Here is a 16989-nt window from a genome sequence, read left to right as displayed (position 1 = left end):
GCCCATACTTGCACACAACACACTGTCTGTGCGGCTGAAGAGCAGTGAACATCACAATCACCGAGTAATTTCTGGGTGGTGCCTTCACAAGGCGTCGAAATTTGTCTCCATTCATTCGAATAACAGATCTTTTACTAGCCCACTCCATTAGCTGGTTCACTTTTTCTGATAACACCATCTGAAAATAAAGTCAGAGAAATTGTTGGGTTTTTCTTCCCCCCCAGTCAATCTTGAAAGTTTTTAGATTTGATGTAACTGTAATTCATAAGAACACCAACCACTTGATGTGATACTTCATTAAGATTCTTGAAGGCATTCACAGATCCTTTTGACAGTCACGCTAATATTATTCATTTACTTTAAGCACTTGGTATTACACACACTTTAAGCACTTGGTATTACACATGCTGTTGAAGACTCCCAGCTCACTAGTACTTTCTCATATTGCTAACTATAAGATTTCTTTGAGACGTACAAACTGCCCCAAATCACTCCTCAGTATTTATTCGACACTAAGCATCACATTCCGTTTCAGAAGATTTTAAAACTTGGTGTAAGCAGAATCAACGCTACAGACAGAAGCACTATGGAAGCAAACTCAACATCTGATTTTCACTGTTACTGGAAAAAACTTGATTCAGTACATATTCAGAGAACTCGGGAGCGCTCAACACTAAGCTCTTCTTTAAAAATGAGCCAACGAGTTCTGTAACATTATACAAAGCAGTATTAGATAAGTGACAAACGCCCAAATGTAACATTTATCATAAACTATTTCTCTACTCCTTATTAACACCCTTCTTCAGATAGATACCGTAGGGTAAATAATAAACTACTCTTCTTTGACTTACAGCTGACACAAGTATATACAGCGGGTTCTGTTCAAACCTTAGGAGCCAAGCGTGTGGAAATAAGCGACACCTTTGTGATTACAACCAGAGGCGGTCGGTCCCCCCACCCTCCCCCTCCAAATCTCACACAGCAGGAAGACAACGCTCTTACGGCGTTTTTTACAAGAAGAGAAGAACCTGGAATTAAACACACTCGAAACTAAAAGAAAAATTAGAACGGTACGATTCTAAAAAGACAACTGCTCCGCTCGGCCCCCAGCGTGCCCGCGGGCTTCCCCTCAGAGCCTGCCCGCTGCCGCCGCGGACGGCCGAGCCTCAGGCTGCGGAGCCCAGCGGCCTGCCCGGCCCCGTCCCGCCCGCGGCCCCGCCGGCGCTCGGCGCTGTACCGCCTCCGGGCAGGCCGGCGGCCGCGGGAGCCCCCCCGCCCCGGGCGGCCCCTCACCTCCTTCCGCTTCTGCCCCGCGGCCCGCGGCCCGCCCCAGGCCAGCAGCAGCAGCAGCGCCAGCACCGGCAGCGCCGCCATGACCGCCCCGCTCTGCCGCCTCCACCCTATTGGCGGACGCCGACCCACTGGGAGCGCGGCCCCGCCCACGCGCTTTCCTATTGGTGGAGACGCCGGCCCGCGACTCGCTGCCGGCCTCCGATTCGTTGAACCTGTGTCCAGCCCGGGCTGCCGGTAGCCCATAGGAGCGAGGCAAGCTGGAGCCGTCCGATTGGCGGAGCGCTGAGGGGGGGCGGGCCGTGCCGCGCTGAGGTGGGCCGGGACCCCCAGGAGATGGCGGCGACAGCGGCGGGGGTCTCCTCGCCGTGGCCGCCCCGCTGCAGCAGCCCGTCACCTTGAGGGTACACCCGGGCTTTCCTCAGCGCCTGCGGCTCTTTAAACATCGCAAACTGCTGCACAGCCGCAGCGTGCCCGGGGTCCCGGGGGTCGGCACGGCGGCGGGAGGCCAGGCCTCACGTCGGTAAGCGCCAAGAAACCAAAAAAAGGAATCAAGAATAAAACTCCAAGGGACTTAACTGATAGCTCCTCAAAGGCGTACGCTTGCTTAATTTTATACACGCACGTATATTGTTAGGTCGTGTGTTAAAGAGATTGTTAAAATCCTAAGCGCGCTCGGGAAACGCTCAGCCGGTGCGTAATGGGTTGGGGGCTCCCAAGCGTAATCGCCACAGAAAAACGGGGTTTTACTCGCGCTTCGTTTTTCCTTTGTTTCTCTATTCGAGGACGCGTACGCTATAAAAATTACTTTTGGCGCCGCGGGCCTCGCTGCAATTTCTATTTGCGCTAAAACGTCTGGCTTCGGGTCTTCGGTCCTCTGATGAGTTTAAATTCGCAGAGCGGGAGAGAAAAGAGATGTGTCAGAAGTGGGATTCGAACCCACGCCTCCATACGGAGACCAGAATACCCAGCCCGCCACGGGAAGGCGCGGAACGCCTTGAGTCTGGCGCCTTAGACCACTCGGCCATCCTGACACTGCGATGGCGACTGCCGCCGGCAGCTTCTTACCGCATTCCCCCGTGCCCGCGCCCGCCTCCCCCTGCTCCCGGCCCTTCGCGGAGACCGCCTCCGAGCCGGGGAGCCGGAGAGGAGCCTCTGCCTCCCGCTCTCTCCCGGCTACGGAGCTTCCCCCGCTCAGCCGCAGCGAGGAGGCACCCTCCCTCCGCCGCCGCATTACCCACAGGGCTCCGCTCAGCAGCGCGGCGCACGGCCACTTCCGGCGCGACCATTTTGTTTTTCACCGCTCGCCAAGGGTACCCGCGTCCCGCCGGCGGTAGGGTGGTACTGGGCTTGTCAGCATGTTCCCGGTGGCCAGGGCTGCTCTGAACCTCACCGGTAAGCAAGGAGGAGGCTCTCTGGAGTATGGAAGTGCTGGGGGTGTTTGGCGGGAGCGGGCGGTTTCGTCAGGGGGTCTCCCCCCGGTTTCTTGCCTTCCCTGTGAGGCCTGTCCCTGGGCTCGCTTCGCCCCCGGGGAGGGTCGTGAGGGCAGCTGTCTCGTCGCCCTTCCTCTGCTGCCTTTTTTTCTTTCTTTTTTGCCTCTTTTACCTCCTAGTTGCTTTTACTTGAGCTGACCTTGAGTTCTCTTTCTCGGTGCTTTTCCTCCTTGATGGTAACTAAAGGCACATCCAGGTTTTGTAACCTGAGGTGGCAAGGTGTAGTCAATGACCAACCCTTAAGCTCGAGGGTAAAGTTACCTGTGATGGACTCCCCAGTGCTTAACCCAGTCCTCTCAAATCTGGTCCTGGTTCGTGATGTGCTGAGCCTGAGGTGCATGCACCTAAAATAAATGTGCTTAGCAGTGTTTCTCTTGGTAGATGTTCAAGCTTCTTTTTTCTGTTTAAAAGAAAACCAAACCTGTGCAGCCTCACAGAGCATGCTAGGGATGTAGTAGCATTATGGGTGTTGCCATCACCTTCTCTAGTCATGTTTGGGTAAATGTGAACCAATTGATCTGAAACGAAAAGATTATATTTTGTAATATCTATCTTTATGCACCGATCACTGTCTCATCAAGTGCTTTGTACACAACTACTAAACAATCTCCGTGTTTCGGAGCTGGTGGTTTGATTCTTCCCTTTGTCTTCTTCTTAATAAGTGTACCATTTATAGCGTACATTTGTAATGTACACCATACAATCTGTCATCTGAAGATATCCTCCTGTATTTTGCTCTTTATTATTTACCTCCCGCGAAGGCCCACAGTTATTTCCACTTTCTCCTTCACGTCCCTCCCCTCCCTTCAAAATCTTGAAGGAATGAGAAAGGTGTTACCCATACCCACAGTCTTCAATCCTGTAATTTGATGGTGAGCTTCATCCTGAAAATGCTTATATTGGGTACATGTACTGGCAATGCAGATTTTTACATATAGAAATCTGAAACTTTGAAGTACTAAACCAAAATATTTTATTAGAGAAATAGTAATACTTAAAAGTGTGCTTGAAATTCCACGCTGAGGGCCCAGAGGAAACATCTTGATGAAAAAGGTAGCTTAGAGGATTTTCTTACTGAAATTAGACTTCAGGAATAACTTTCTAGAGAGAAATTGGGAGAGCTGAAACAAAATGTAAGGCTTTCTGTGTATCCTGTGTCTTGGAATCATTCCAGAGCTCTAAGTCCAAAAGATTATTTTTTTTCAGCTTTTCTTAAAGTCTTTTAATGCTTCGGCTTGCCTCTCGGTTGGTGGGAGATGAGGATTGTGAATGGTTTGAATGTGTATTTTAGTTGATTTCTGTACTTCTAATTCTCTTCAACGTTCATTAGCTCGTGGCATTCAGCGTACTGCAGTAAGACAAGCTCATCGCAAACACGAGCCTGACTTCCATGATAAATATGGAAACCTGGTACTCCTTGGTGGAGCTGTAGTGTTTACAGCTGTCTGGGGATATGTAAGTCGTCCTTTTTTCCCACTCTGTTGTGGCTATAGCTGTAAACTTGCAAGCTGTTAAGTTTCACAAGGGCTTACTTGTTTGAAATAACTTAGATGGACAGAATTTAGGAGCTTTTTACATAAGTGAATAGTAATGTGATAGAAATGAAAGTTGTGTTAGTTCATATTTTGAGTTGTTACACAAATTTATGTGTCAGTCTATTGCTTGATTTTAAAATGTAGAATAAACACAAGTGTTCTGTTCTACTTGGGATTTCTAAGCTGTACAGGTAGAGGTTTTAGCAGAAAAATTTATAGATGAAAATAACAGTATGGTAATGAGGTTTTACATTCCAGATTCTTCGTTCTAAAGCTGGATGTTTTGAAATAGAAAACTGACTTATTTAAATACTATTCAATATAAATATATTCCAGTTGCTTAATTAAAAGATTAATGAGGTGTCATGTTCTAATACAAGAAATCTAAACTGAAAACAATAGAAGTAGCCCTCTATCAGAAGGTTTCTTTGATTTCAGAGTTAATAATCTTGATTTTTATCCTCTTACAGGTGTTTACACAAGCTGGAATTGAGTGGGGCTTGTCACCTGTTGGCAGAATCACTCCAAAAGAATGGAGGGAGTAACAGCCTCTGCTTGTAATGAACTGGTCTAAACTTTCACTGAAAAAATGATCACATAATGGCATTTGTTCCATAATTACCACTTGTACAGTGGTGTTCCTGGTCTAATAAACATACCTAGAAACCTGTCTGGCTCTTCTAGGTTTCCTCTATGCTCAGTGGCTGCTGAAGTATGAGAAATAGCGTAAAAACTCAAAATAGTTACATCCTATTTTAGGTAGTCCCAGTTGTTCCTGTAAAGGTTAGTCGTGGATAATGGACAAATCCAAAACATCTTCTAGCTGTGCCAGATGTGCGCGCTTAAACGAACCTCACGTGCGTTCCCGCTGCAGATTTTGCATCGCTTTACCTCTGACTTCTGCTGCACGTCTAGTGACAGAGTTTGTATTTTCTGTCGAGATCTCCTTTTCTTCCACAGAAGTATTTTTGTGTCTTGAATCGCTCCGCCAATAAGCTGTTTCTCTCCGAGGCCTTTGAGAGCTGGGAAGAACTTTAGTGTTCCAGTCAGAGATGCTCCGCAGAAGTAGGCAGCATCCCAGCGCCGCTGCTCAGTGATGCTGAGAGAAATGTAACTTTTCTGATGACTTCTTGTGTAATCGAAAGTTGTTAGGAAATAGATTAGGGGTGGATGCAGACTCTGTAAACCTCCGAGCCGGTCTGAATCCCTGAAAAACACAAATATCCTGCGTTTTGGTACAGCGGAGATGTAGGAAATGGCTGCCTTTACTCGCCTCAGAGATTTTAATCACCAGTTTCTTCCCGACTGCTGCTTTTTTCCCGGGGCGAAGGTGAAAACGCCCGTCGGCCCAGTGAGCGCGACACGGTGCGGTGTCCGTGCCCTCGGCCGGCCGGACCTCTTGGAGCGCCGGTTGCCTTTGCAGGGCTTTGGGCGGCAAGGCCTGAAGCCGCGGGTTACAGCCGGTGGCCTCGCACGGGGGACCTGACCCGGGGCGCTCAGCTCGCTGTAAAACAAGGCGCCGGGCCGCCGGTGCCTGCGGTACCGGTGGCCTGAGGAGGAGCGGGGCGGGACCCGGGCGGGTTCCCTCCGCCCCGCTCGTGTCACGTGAGGGGGCGGGCGGGCCCCGGTCACGTGACGGCGCGCTCCCGGCGGGGCGGCGCGGCGCGGCCGTGCGGGGCAAAGTGGCAGGCGCGACCCCGGAGCCTCCGGTGAGTGCGGCCCTGGGCGCCGGCGGGGCCGCCCCGCCGCGGCACGGCCTGCTTTCTGTCTGTCTGTCTGTCTGTGTGTCCCTTCCCCCTCGGTCGCGGGGCAGACGGAGCCGGTGCGCAGCTCCTTCGGGGCTGCCGCTGCCCAGCGCCGGCGGAGCCATTGTCACGGCGTCCCGGGCTGGCGGGAGGAGGGGGACGGCGGCGGGGCAGCCCGCCTGTGGCCGCGGGGAAGGGGGTTTGCCCGGCGCTTCCCGCGGCGAGGCGTGAAGGCGGCAGCGGCGGGACGCGCTACGTGTCCCCTCAGCGGGGGGAGAGGCAGGGGAGGGGAGGGGAGGGAGGTCCCGCCGCGCCCCCGCCTGAGGCGCAGCGCGGGAGCGGGCCGTCCCTCCGCGGCCGGGGGGGTCCGAGCCCGAAACAGCAGCTTCACCTCGGCCGCGGGTGTCGCCGGCACCCCGCCGAGGTCTTTCGCTTGGGAGGGGCGAGGAGGAGCGGCGAGGTCCCCCCGCGCTCCGAGGCCCCGCCGCGCCGGGTGGCTCCTCCGGGGGAGCTCCTGCGGGCTGCGGGGGGTGCGAGTGGGGCTGACTCGGCCTCTCGGAAACAGGCCGGGGCTCTGGATCCAAAACACGGCTCTGAATCCGAAACGGTATTTCCTGCTCCGCCGCTTCTCCCTGGGCGAGCGGCTCCTGCCTTCCGTTTTTTTGGCAGTGTTGGGCAAACGCTGATGGCAGGGAGTCGCATCAGCGCTCCCTGGTTTCTTTGGGATGCAGCCAGTGCCAACAGGTTCAGTCGTATCAAACTCCCCGTTTGATACTACTGCAAGGAAGCTTAATAGGCTGTTCTTATCAGCAGACATCCACATCAGAGATCTGGTCGCTTCTTGGTATGCGGTAAGTGTGCACGCACTGATGGACTTTACCTCAGTACCTCTTGTACTGATGGTGATCTTCAGAGAGAGACGTACAATGAATTTGAATGCACAAGTCCCTGAGCCTCTTCTCCAAGGCCCTTTTTTTTCAAATCTGAGCTGTGCAACTTGTACCTCTGAAACATCTTACGTAGCTTTTTGCCTTGTGATGGCAGCACCTTGTGCACAAGTACGTTTTTCCAATGTTTTCATTAAAAACGTAGCGTAAATATTCTGGAAAAGGGCAAATAGTTGTTTATGGTGCTTTGGGGTAAAATCTCACAAAAATGAGCAAGAGCAAATCCAGCTTAACTGTTGCCTCTCTGTATCCATGTTCTGGAAATTGCACATAATTATTGTTAGTATAAAATTCCTTAAATCTTTTATGTAGTCACCAAAGATTGCATTTCTGTACTTAAGTACTTGTTGAATTGTATTTGTGGATGTAAATAGGCCAAGAAATAATTTTTTCTGTTTGGTAATGTGGAAGTTAGTTGTGTATATTACAATGCACTGTGTGAGCACAAACACAGTTTGATTAGAAGTTATTAATTATAATGTATTTTGTTGTAGAGAAAAGACCTGAAGCTCTTTTCCTTCCCAGGTGATGAACTGGGAAAGTAAAAGCTAGCATTACATGTCATTTACTGTTTTATTCTTCTTATTTTTACTTGTATAATGCATTCCACATTGTTCTGCCTTGTATTTTGAGACTAAGCTCAAGAATGAGGAGCCCCAGTTGGCCTTGGTATGCTCACATAACAAGGGTTTATAAATTATATTCTGTTACTAATATTTGCTATGATTCTTCCAGGGGAACATTCATGTTCTCCAAAAATCTGACTTGAAGAGGTAGTGGAAGGACACGAACAAGTAAAAGGATTTGCTAAGAATTTCGCAGGTATTAAAAAACTCCCGTTAGAAGTGAATTAGAGTGTTTTCAATGTGTACTTTTTTTTTCATCCCACTTGTCTAGAAATAGTCCCTCAGAGCAATTTCCATAGTCTGCTGACCAAGCAAGACTTGTTAACGTCTTGAGCAACATGAATTACAACCTATTGAGAGTATCACGTAGCTGTCTGACAGGCATTTATTACAGATGTGCAGTTTCTCCCTCAATGATTAAGCCTCATATATCTAGTCATACTTTCAAATGTATCTGTTTGCCAACGAACGTAATAAAACCTCATTCTTCCGCATTACAGCAGATCTCCTGTAGCCCGTTCTCGAGCACTTTTGTAAGCCCAAGGATGAGATGATACAGCTTTTTCCTTTCATGCTGTCCTTTGCTCTTTCTCATAGGTCTTTGCAGACTTTTAGGGACAGGTACCTTTTTCCCACTTAATGTAATTAGTAGTTTGTCTTTCTGCCTCCATAAATGAAGTGAGCTATAAAATAGGGCTCAGCCATTTAGAAACTTAATAAAGTCCAAAGGCTGTAGTTAAATCTGACAGATTCTGTTTCTGGCGTTTGTGTGATTTTTGCCTAGCTTTGACCCCTCTTAGTTTCAGCAGCTATAAGTTCAAGATAATTATATAGAGAAAACTTTGGTGAAAACTGAAATTGTACACTTAGCCAGAAACATCCTGTGCTTCTCGGTTATGTATCCTTACTGATCCTAGAACAGGCACAAAGCATGTTTGTGGTGCACAGTGCTTTGTTACGCTGTGATGCCTGGGTTAGCTCGGATACTAGGAACACTAAAGTGTTTTTTTGAGGGGTAAAATGAGAGTCTGTTTTTCTACCAGTGTTGTAACTTCCTTTCGCATTGCTCATATTTTCTTTTTTCTTTTTTTTATAGTGTGAGGTTGTGAATGACTTAACTTTTGAGTTCATCAAACCTTATCCTGCTTCAGATATTTTACTTACAAAGACTGCTGTTAGCACGTTAAAAAAAAAAAATGGTTTAGAGAGATGAATCTGAGTTTCTCCGTCAACTTGTGCTTGATCACTGTTTAGTAGGAAGTAGAAATTATTTCTTTCTGTTCCTTCATGCCCTTAATAGAAACACTAGTTGACTTTCTTCAAGGAAATTAAATGTTTGGATTTTAACTTGCGCATGGGCAACCCGAGGGATAAGCCTAAAAAAAAAACATACAAGGACTTATGTCTATTCCAAAATATCGTTTTGGTTTTAATTATCCTTTGTACACCTCCCGTTCTGTCACTGGGCATTGCTCCTCCACATGTAGCCTACCGTGTTTGCTTCTGCGCTATTGCAGAGCCAGGTTATTTCTAGGGCTCTGCTGCTTCATTGATGGTGTTCGTGTACAAACAAGGAGGTACTACTGCCTTGTGTACTGCAAAGCATAGGTGACAGTAATGAAAGAGAATAGAAAATGGGAGTTTCTAAAGGTATTAAGCAGTAAATGGTAGAGTAGAGAACACAAAAAGCTTTTACAAAGTTTGTTTAAAGCCAAGGCTCTTTGTAAGATGAAGCCGCTTTAGATGATATTCCAAAACAGCAATAGTTGAATTGAAGCCTTCTGGTTTCTTGTATTCTAAGTACATAAATATTAGATTAAAAGGGGCGGGGGGCTGCCATTTGTTTGCATCGTCAAATCCTAAAATTCTTTACTAATTGATGATGAAGGTGTTTTATAGATGGTGAAATGCATTGGTTAGGAATAAAAACATTATTCTCTAAAACAGTGTGTGGTCCATAACTTAGCATCTGACTTAAAAGAATATGTCCATGATAATTTTTAATTACAAGTTAGTTATTAGCAGTCATTTGCCTTGCAATCAGTCGTAATAATTGAGATCTTCAGTGTCAGCTTATAAAATATATGTTGTCCACCTAGAAAGCTTTTTAGATATTACCCAAGTTTTAGATTTGTTGATTGTTTCAGCTGCATCCTGCCAGAGCTGTAACTGTCCCTTGTATAGTGAGGTTCTCTTTTGAGCTGATGCGTATATATATACACACATGTGTATGTATGCGTTATTTTTTATATATATATATATACATATAAAAATTTAAAATAGGGGGAGAAAACAAACAGATATATAGTGATGGACGGCAAGAGTGAGGAAACAGGGTGTTCCAAGTTCACACCATCACTGAACTTGAGTACATGGATTGCTACACAGCCTCATGCAGATCTTTTGACTTCTGCATCCATTTTCATGTGAACTTGGTGAAATATTAACACATATAAGGATAACTAGGATTAAATTGTCAATATTTGTACACCTCTTGTGTGCATCTAGGCATAATTTATTTGTGCAGCAAATATTTTTCAGGCTACTTAGTCATTAATTTTTCTTAATTTAGTGTTGTCAGAAGGAGGAAATTATGACAAAAATATTTCTTTTAAGTTTCAGCCAGAGTATTTCTACCAGGAAGCACCCGTAAGGGAGGCAGAGCGTTAGAAATGAAATAGAATAACAAGGTAGAATACTGTCTCGGATGTAAGCATGTATTAGCTTTTAAGTTTAACTCATCCTGGGCATTTTTTAAGGGGAGGAAAAAGGGTGTGTGTATACTTACAGTTCCTATGTATTAACCCTATACTTTCTTCTGAGAACAAGATCTCTTTAAAGCAGCGGGAGCACTGGAAATCCAGACAATTTGGTCTTCAGAAATCTCAGTAAGGCTGTACGGAAAGCTGAGACTGTGAACGTGCTGTTTCTCAGTTCAATGGCACTAATATGCTGTCTCTTCACATCAGTTACATTGTTGCTTACAAACGGCTCATTTTCTACTTTATTTGGACACATCTCATTTTTTTAGAGATCAGCCTGTTTTTAAAAATGGCATGAAAACTGTTAGCAACTTGCAACAAAGCAAATAAAAATCCTTGTTTGTCGTCTTCCCCACTAACAGAGAGCTGTTAATGGTGCGTATATCATATAGATCCAGTAGCGTTTCTTAATTAAAAATCAGAGAACAAAAAGAAGAGACAGTTTGATCCAACAGATAAAGTCTATGATGGAAGTACTGGATTCAGTCCTAGTACTTTGGGGCCACAAGGGGTAAAACAAAAAAATAAATCATTTTCTTTTATGCCTTTATGCATTTTTACATGTTTGAATTACAGTCTGTTCCAGGAAAGGATTTTCTCTACTGTGTTTATACAGTGCCTAACACCACGGGGTCCTGATCCGTTGGTCCTAGGAGAGCAGTCTTTACAAAAACTCACCAACCCAACAAAAAAACTTTCTTGGGCTGGTGGAATGGTTGAAGCCTGATTGCTTTTGCTTTATTATTTAAATCCAAACACAAATAGCAGATGATGTGTTTCATTTTAAAGGAAAGATTGTGTCTGTGTGAAGCATACACTTAAAACATAAACAGAACATTCTGTTGATGTAATAGGTTTCTAACATGTTTTATAAGTGGTTTGGAATTACGGCAATCAGAGTATTTTCTTCCACTTCTGTAAATATAATCCATCATATTTGAAGTCAATTTACAAACTTTCTTTAGTTAATTAGGCCACTAAGGCAGAATAGCTCTAATAATTCCTGTTTCTCTTTCCACATGCTACCTTTTAAGTAGGAAAACATGAGGCTGTGTAAAAAATGGTGGAAGTGATTATATGGGAAATGAACAGCAGAAGGGCAAGGAAACAAACCGAGAAAATGGAGGAAACGCTTTGTCCATAACAAACTATAATAATACTAGATGTTAAAAAAAAAGTATAATATTTTTACATATGTAAGCAGTTAATTTTTTTTTATTGCATTTGTGGGCATTCGGTAGCAATGCTGATGGCTACTGTAATCACTTTAATAGTAGTAGTTCACCATATTACATGTGTGGCTGTTGTTAGTTGACATATGACTTATGGAAAAAACTTTAACACTGTATCCTAGGTTCTTGTAATAATGAGTATTAATGTACTGTAGCTCGAGTCTCTTAAATCAAAGAACAGGCAAGATCATAGAATTGTAGAATCATAGCATGCGTTGGAATGGAGGGAACCTTTAAAGGCCATCTGGTCCAACCCCCCTGCAATGGGCAGGGACATCTACAACCAGATCAGGGTGCTCAGAGCCCCATCCAGCCTGACCTTGAGTGTTTCCAAGGGTGGGGCATCCACCACCTCTCTGGGCAACCCGTGCCAGTGTTTCACCACCCTCGTAGTGAAAAATTTTTCCTTGTGTTTAGTCTAAATCTGCCTTCCTTTAGTTTAAAGCCATTACCCCTTGTCCTGTCGCAGCAGGCCTTGCTAAAAAGACTATCCCCATCTTTCTTGTAGGCCCCCTTTAAGTACTGAAATGCTGCGATAAGGTCTCTCCGCAGCCTTCCCTTCTCCAGGCTGAACACCCCCAGCTCTCTCAGCCTGTCCTCACGGGAGAGGTGCTCCAGCCCTCTGAGCATTTTTGTGGCCCTAAGATAGCCAGGAGCTGAGCGGACTTTCTCAGACTGGCATACAGCTGTACCCCAACTCCCATCCCAACATCTTACCAACCTTTGATTATTTTAGACAGCAGCTCACAGCCAAAGTATTTCCTTTTTTTTTTTTTTTTTTTTTCCAAAATACAGTAATAGTGCAGTTGTCGAGGCAGTTCAAGTCAATTGTGTACCTGAAATGCTTTTAAATTCACTTCTATCCAAACCTTACTAGAGGACAGATTGACTCTGTCTGTGATAGACTATTGTGTCTCGTGTTAGCTGGTTGTATGTGTCTGGTTGTGCTCACAAAACACACTGTAAGTCAAGCGCTTTTTGAAACTTTATTTGTACTTCAGCCTTGTGGGAATATTCATTGCTCCCAGACTGTGGAGTTACAATTATGTCTTTGTTTGCTCTATATGGACTGAGTGTTCCTTATGGAGGAACTGAGGTAATCAGTAAGGATCACATTTCAATATGATAACATGAAAGCATGTATTTTCTTCGGTAGCTTTATAGTGTTTTTAAAGATATCTTGTACCTCTGAGTGTGCAGATGAGCCTGAGAAGGGACCTACAATATGAAGTTTGCTTAAAATATACTCTTCTGCTGATTTGTAATTCTCTTGTGTGTTGTGACACTTCTATATTTCTGTAATGTGTGAAAATTTACATACAAATATTTGTGTGGGTGGGTGTGTGATTCTAATAATTCAGATCTTGTAAGAATAGGCGAGAAGTGAAATCTGTAATAACTCTTCAGGTAGAGTTGTCTTCTTTCTGTTCTTAGCAGGGATGAGTTGTCACTGTTTTCTACTGACTATGGCATAACATGGTGCCTTCTTTAATAATAGTAACTTACGGTCACTGTTTTATCTTCTGAGGCAGCAGCACCTGATTAGTACAGCCGGTACAAGTGTTAATGCTGTTTTCTTGGCCAGCCTTAGCAATAATCAAAGCTCTCGGTGCCTGAGGCCCCACTTGTGGGAGCCCTTTCCTCTGTCTGCCGGCACTGAGACCACATCGTGCTGCAGCGTGTCCTGCGCGCGCCCACCCCTGCATCCAGACGCAGGACGAGAGCAGGACGCAGCTTTTGATTCTGATCCCGCAGCCACCGACAGCCTCGAGTTGTGCTTGCAGCCCTTATGCTTCCTAACTTCATCCGTGATTGGGATGGAAGGATGAGGCATTAGCGCTTTACTATACGTTCAGAATAAATACTTGATGCCTTTCAGGAAAGTCAGATGCCGCGGGTTGTTCAAGGCTCTGATCAGATTTAAATACCTGTGGGAGTGCTGCTCAGGCTCCCCGCATGTGTCAGTGAAGAAGATTTCTACATGGTTGCATACGGGTGCTCGAAGTCCTTACGTCCTACGTGGTTTCCTTTATGCCTTGCTGAAGATTTCTGTCCATTAGCCAGGCTTATCATTAATGTGCGCTAATTCTTGGTTTGTCTAGCCATTTAGTGCGTAGCTCTTGAACAAAACTCTTATTGCCTATCAGAATACGAACGTTCATGCCACAGTTTAGGTGAACTAGCTGGTCATTTGAGGATTTTAGGAGATGCATTAGGAAAATAAATTTTTAAAATCAACTTCTCAGACTATCTTTCATGTTGTTTACATAGTTAAACTTTTTTTTCTTTTTCGACCTAGAAATCATACTTAAATTCTCCCACAGGTTAGTGGCTGCCAGAAATTTGCAATGTGTTCCTCGCTCTTCACACAAAAAGGAGTTAAAGGAAAAATATGTATTTCATCTATTGGAAACTTCACTAATTCAGAGGTTTATACTGTCTTTACTTCTTGATGATTAACCTTCAGCATTTAGTTTTGTGCATCGGTGAGGTAAACCTGTTTCTATGATGAAACATCCTTGTATTCTTACACGGTTTGTAGCATGTCTCAAAGGAAAACCAGACACTTTCAGACCTTCTATAACAGGGAATAGTTCTGAAATGTCGCCAAGGAGCAAGAAAATTAATTTTATTAAACATTGTTAATGCTTAACGTAATTTAGTTTTCCAAGATAAGTCCCCAGGGTAAAAAAAAAAACGAGTTAAGCATGTGTTTAACTTTAGCTGCTCGGTTAATCATCAAAAATTGCTCTTGCTTCCACTGCAGCCAAACATTCAGCAGTTGACTGTGATCATTTTCCTGGTCACTAACCTCTCTGTCATTGGAAAAAATAATGCAAATTTTCACAAGATTAAAAAAAAATCTGGAAATCACTTCTTTTGCCCTCTTTTCCCCTCTGTTACTTAACAGTTTATGCATTGGGCAAAAGAAGTCCTTTGCATTAGGCATTATTTCTACAAATTAATTTCATTTAGGTTCAGTCATTTTTTTCTGGGCTTGTTTTTATGAGCAAAAATAATAATGATAATCTTCAGAGTAGCAGAAATTAGGCTTTTCTGAATGAGATGTGGAAAAAGCTTGATTTGCTTCCTCGGGCTAATTTCAGTATCCCTTGGTTTTGCTCGTGTAGGATAATATATGTGATATAAATGTGGAAAAACGTGATCATCACCTGTGCCACTGTGGCTTACGTGCCATCTTCTACCATTCTAGCATTCCAAGAGCTGGTGTCTCTCTCTTTCTCACTTGCTTCTCCATGTAGTTTCATCTCACACACCAGTGAATCGCAGCTTGCTGGATGTGATTAAATGATCTCGATTGTAACACAAGTGAAATAATAAATGTCTGAATGCTTTCCCTTTTTGAAAATTCATAGGAATAAATAGCTGAAGTTCTCCTTCTTGTTCAGCTTTGCTCAGATTTTGACATCTACTAGAGTTACATGTGGCCAAGTACCTTATCTGTTAAATCCCTGCTTTGATTTCAATTCTTTGTGAAATGATTCAAGAATAAATGTATTAATTGTTTTTGGCCAACAGCAATGAGAAGACTGGAGTAGAATTTCACAATGGAGGCAAAATCCATAGTCATCGGCGTGGAGGGGATGACATGCAACTCCTGTGTTCAAACCATTGAACAGCATGTCGGGAAGATGAATGGTATCCATAACATAAAAGTAAGTAACGCTATTGTTGTTTCTTACAAAGCTTTGTTCTTGTATAAGAAACGATGATAAAGTATGCACCAAGGGAGGAAAATATGTGGAAAGAGTATATTCTGTACGTTTTGTGGGAAGCTGATGTTAGAAGTGCATTAGTGTATTTCTGGTGTAAGAGAGTGCTTACTCTACTGCAGTGGGAGCTAAGTCATTATCTGTTACTCTTAAATAATATTCTGCTTTACAATTAATTCAGTATTGTGAAGTAATGAGAAAAAAGTCAAAAAAAGACAAGAACAGAAAATTTTTCAATAAGATAAAGCAAAAGCCCTAGAACTTGCACTGGTGCAAAAAGCAAGCTGTCCTTGTCCCTTATACTGAATAAATGTCAGTATTTGCTCACAAGCCTCCAGGTCTTTTCTTTCAAACTGATAATACACAGAGGTCACTTGCATGGGTTCAAAAGCATTTGTGGGCTTGAGGTGTCTAGTTAATCATGTGGTAGTTGACCCACCGTGAAAAATAAAGCCATTTGTTGTGGCTCATGAAATAAGAGTAGCCGGTAATCCAGGTGACAAAGGAAAGCCTTGCTAGCTCTTTCAAGCATTAGAAGTTTCCTTTCCTTTGTACTGTCCGTGAGGAGATGAGAGAAGGAGCAGCAGCACTGCAATCTTGAACTGTTAACAGAGCTACTTGGCTCACCCTTAATCCAGACTTCCTTGATCTGACCTGATTTTAACTTTTTTTTTCTTAGCTCAGAGGAGATACCAATATTTTGTTAGTATTTTTTCTATCATGGGCAAAATATTGGACTGTAGAGTATTGCAGGGTGAGCTGATTATTCTTACACAGTACCTCATTTCACAGTAGTTTTAATAATGGAAACAGTTTAAAAGCTGGGAGATTCCCATTAGTTTTGTGACCTCATTTGTGCTAGAAAGAACAGTCCTAACAATAGCAGCAACAGAAAATTGCAAAGTTTAATTACTTAGTATCTAGGTTCTGAAATCACACTGTAACATTCTGTAGTGGTTGATTTTACTCTAATGAAAATAACGTCTTCCTGGTTTCATCAAAAGATAATTTCTATTTTAGTGGATATATCTTAGATGAACACTTTCCTTCCCAGAATCGGGTACGCTGTCTTGATTTGGGGGGCATGTGACTTACCTCCAGCTGGTTTTGAAGGGCTCACTGTGGCACACCATTTTGTGCAAAGGCAAAGGATGCACTAGTTAGCACAGTTTCCTTTTGCCTGAAGTAGGCGTTCATGTACACACACAGGAGTTTTGGTGAACAGCAGCGATATTTACAAGATGCATCATTTTTCATCTTCCTTCAACTTTAATGGAGCTTTAACGTGATACGAGGCTCTGCTCTGACGCCAGAACCTTGGATCAGTGAACAGACAGTTTTAGAAATAGGGATACTGCTGTTAACCTCTGTGGCATGGTATGGTCGGATAAATCACTAGGTATCCGCAAGCATAAAGTCAAATGAAGGCTAAAAGCAGCCTGTAAAATAATACCCCCAAATAATCTGACTTCAGAATCCTCCATTTCTCCCTTATTCTAGCAAAAGATTTAATCTCCTCAACCTTGCATTTTTATTGTTTCAGCTAATTTCTGAGAATATACAGATAACTTGAGATAGGAGAAGGCAGAGAGATTCATGCAGTTGAAGACAATGTGCATCCCATA

General features: G+C 44.1%; 3 protein-coding genes across 13 annotated transcripts in view; 2 read left to right on the top strand and 1 right to left on the bottom strand.

Annotated features, from left to right (window-relative positions):
* LOC309595950 (dolichyl-diphosphooligosaccharide--protein glycosyltransferase subunit MAGT1) overlaps nucleotides 1–1389 on the bottom strand; it is a 106717-nt gene extending 105328 nt beyond the window's left edge. For all 8 annotated transcript variants that reach the window (XM_082323560.1, XM_082323567.1, XM_082323568.1 and 5 more), the window contains exons 1-2: nucleotides 1294–1389; nucleotides 9–178 (exon numbers count right to left, since the gene is read on the bottom strand). In XM_082323560.1, the coding sequence (XP_082179686.1) occupies nucleotides 9–178; nucleotides 1294–1374 (251 nt within the window). In that variant the 5' untranslated portion in view covers nucleotides 1375–1389. The remainder of the gene's footprint in view (nucleotides 1–8; nucleotides 179–1293) is intronic.
* A 212-nt stretch (nucleotides 1390–1601) lies between these two features.
* Nucleotides 1602–4988, top strand: COX7B (cytochrome c oxidase subunit 7B). The gene is made up of 3 exons (XM_082322821.1): nucleotides 1602–2685; nucleotides 4114–4238; nucleotides 4789–4988. Exons 1-3 carry the CDS (start codon nucleotides 2649–2651, stop codon nucleotides 4861–4863), a joined length of 237 nt encoding a protein of 78 aa, XP_082178947.1. The 5' UTR covers nucleotides 1602–2648; the 3' UTR covers nucleotides 4864–4988.
* Nucleotides 4989–5947: 959 nt separating this feature from the next.
* ATP7A (ATPase copper transporting alpha) overlaps nucleotides 5948–16989 on the top strand; it is a 31642-nt gene continuing 20600 nt past the window's right edge. For 3 of the 4 annotated variants that reach the window (XM_082323118.1, XM_082323121.1, XM_082323120.1), the window contains exons 1-2: nucleotides 5948–6027; nucleotides 15171–15307. In XM_082323118.1, the coding sequence (XP_082179244.1) occupies nucleotides 15200–15307 (108 nt within the window). In that variant the 5' untranslated portion in view covers nucleotides 5948–6027; nucleotides 15171–15199. Of the gene's footprint in view, nucleotides 6028–6876; nucleotides 6915–15170; nucleotides 15308–16989 lie in introns of those variants that run through there. The other variant, XM_082323119.1, reaches the window with a different exon arrangement.

The sequence above is a fragment of the Platalea leucorodia genome (assembly GCF_965183815.1).
Source record: "Platalea leucorodia genome assembly, chromosome: 10".
Taxonomy (NCBI): domain Eukaryota; kingdom Metazoa; phylum Chordata; class Aves; order Pelecaniformes; family Threskiornithidae; genus Platalea; species Platalea leucorodia.
The sequence above is the reverse complement of the archived record's forward strand: the minus strand, read 5'-3'. Positions and strand labels throughout refer to the sequence as shown.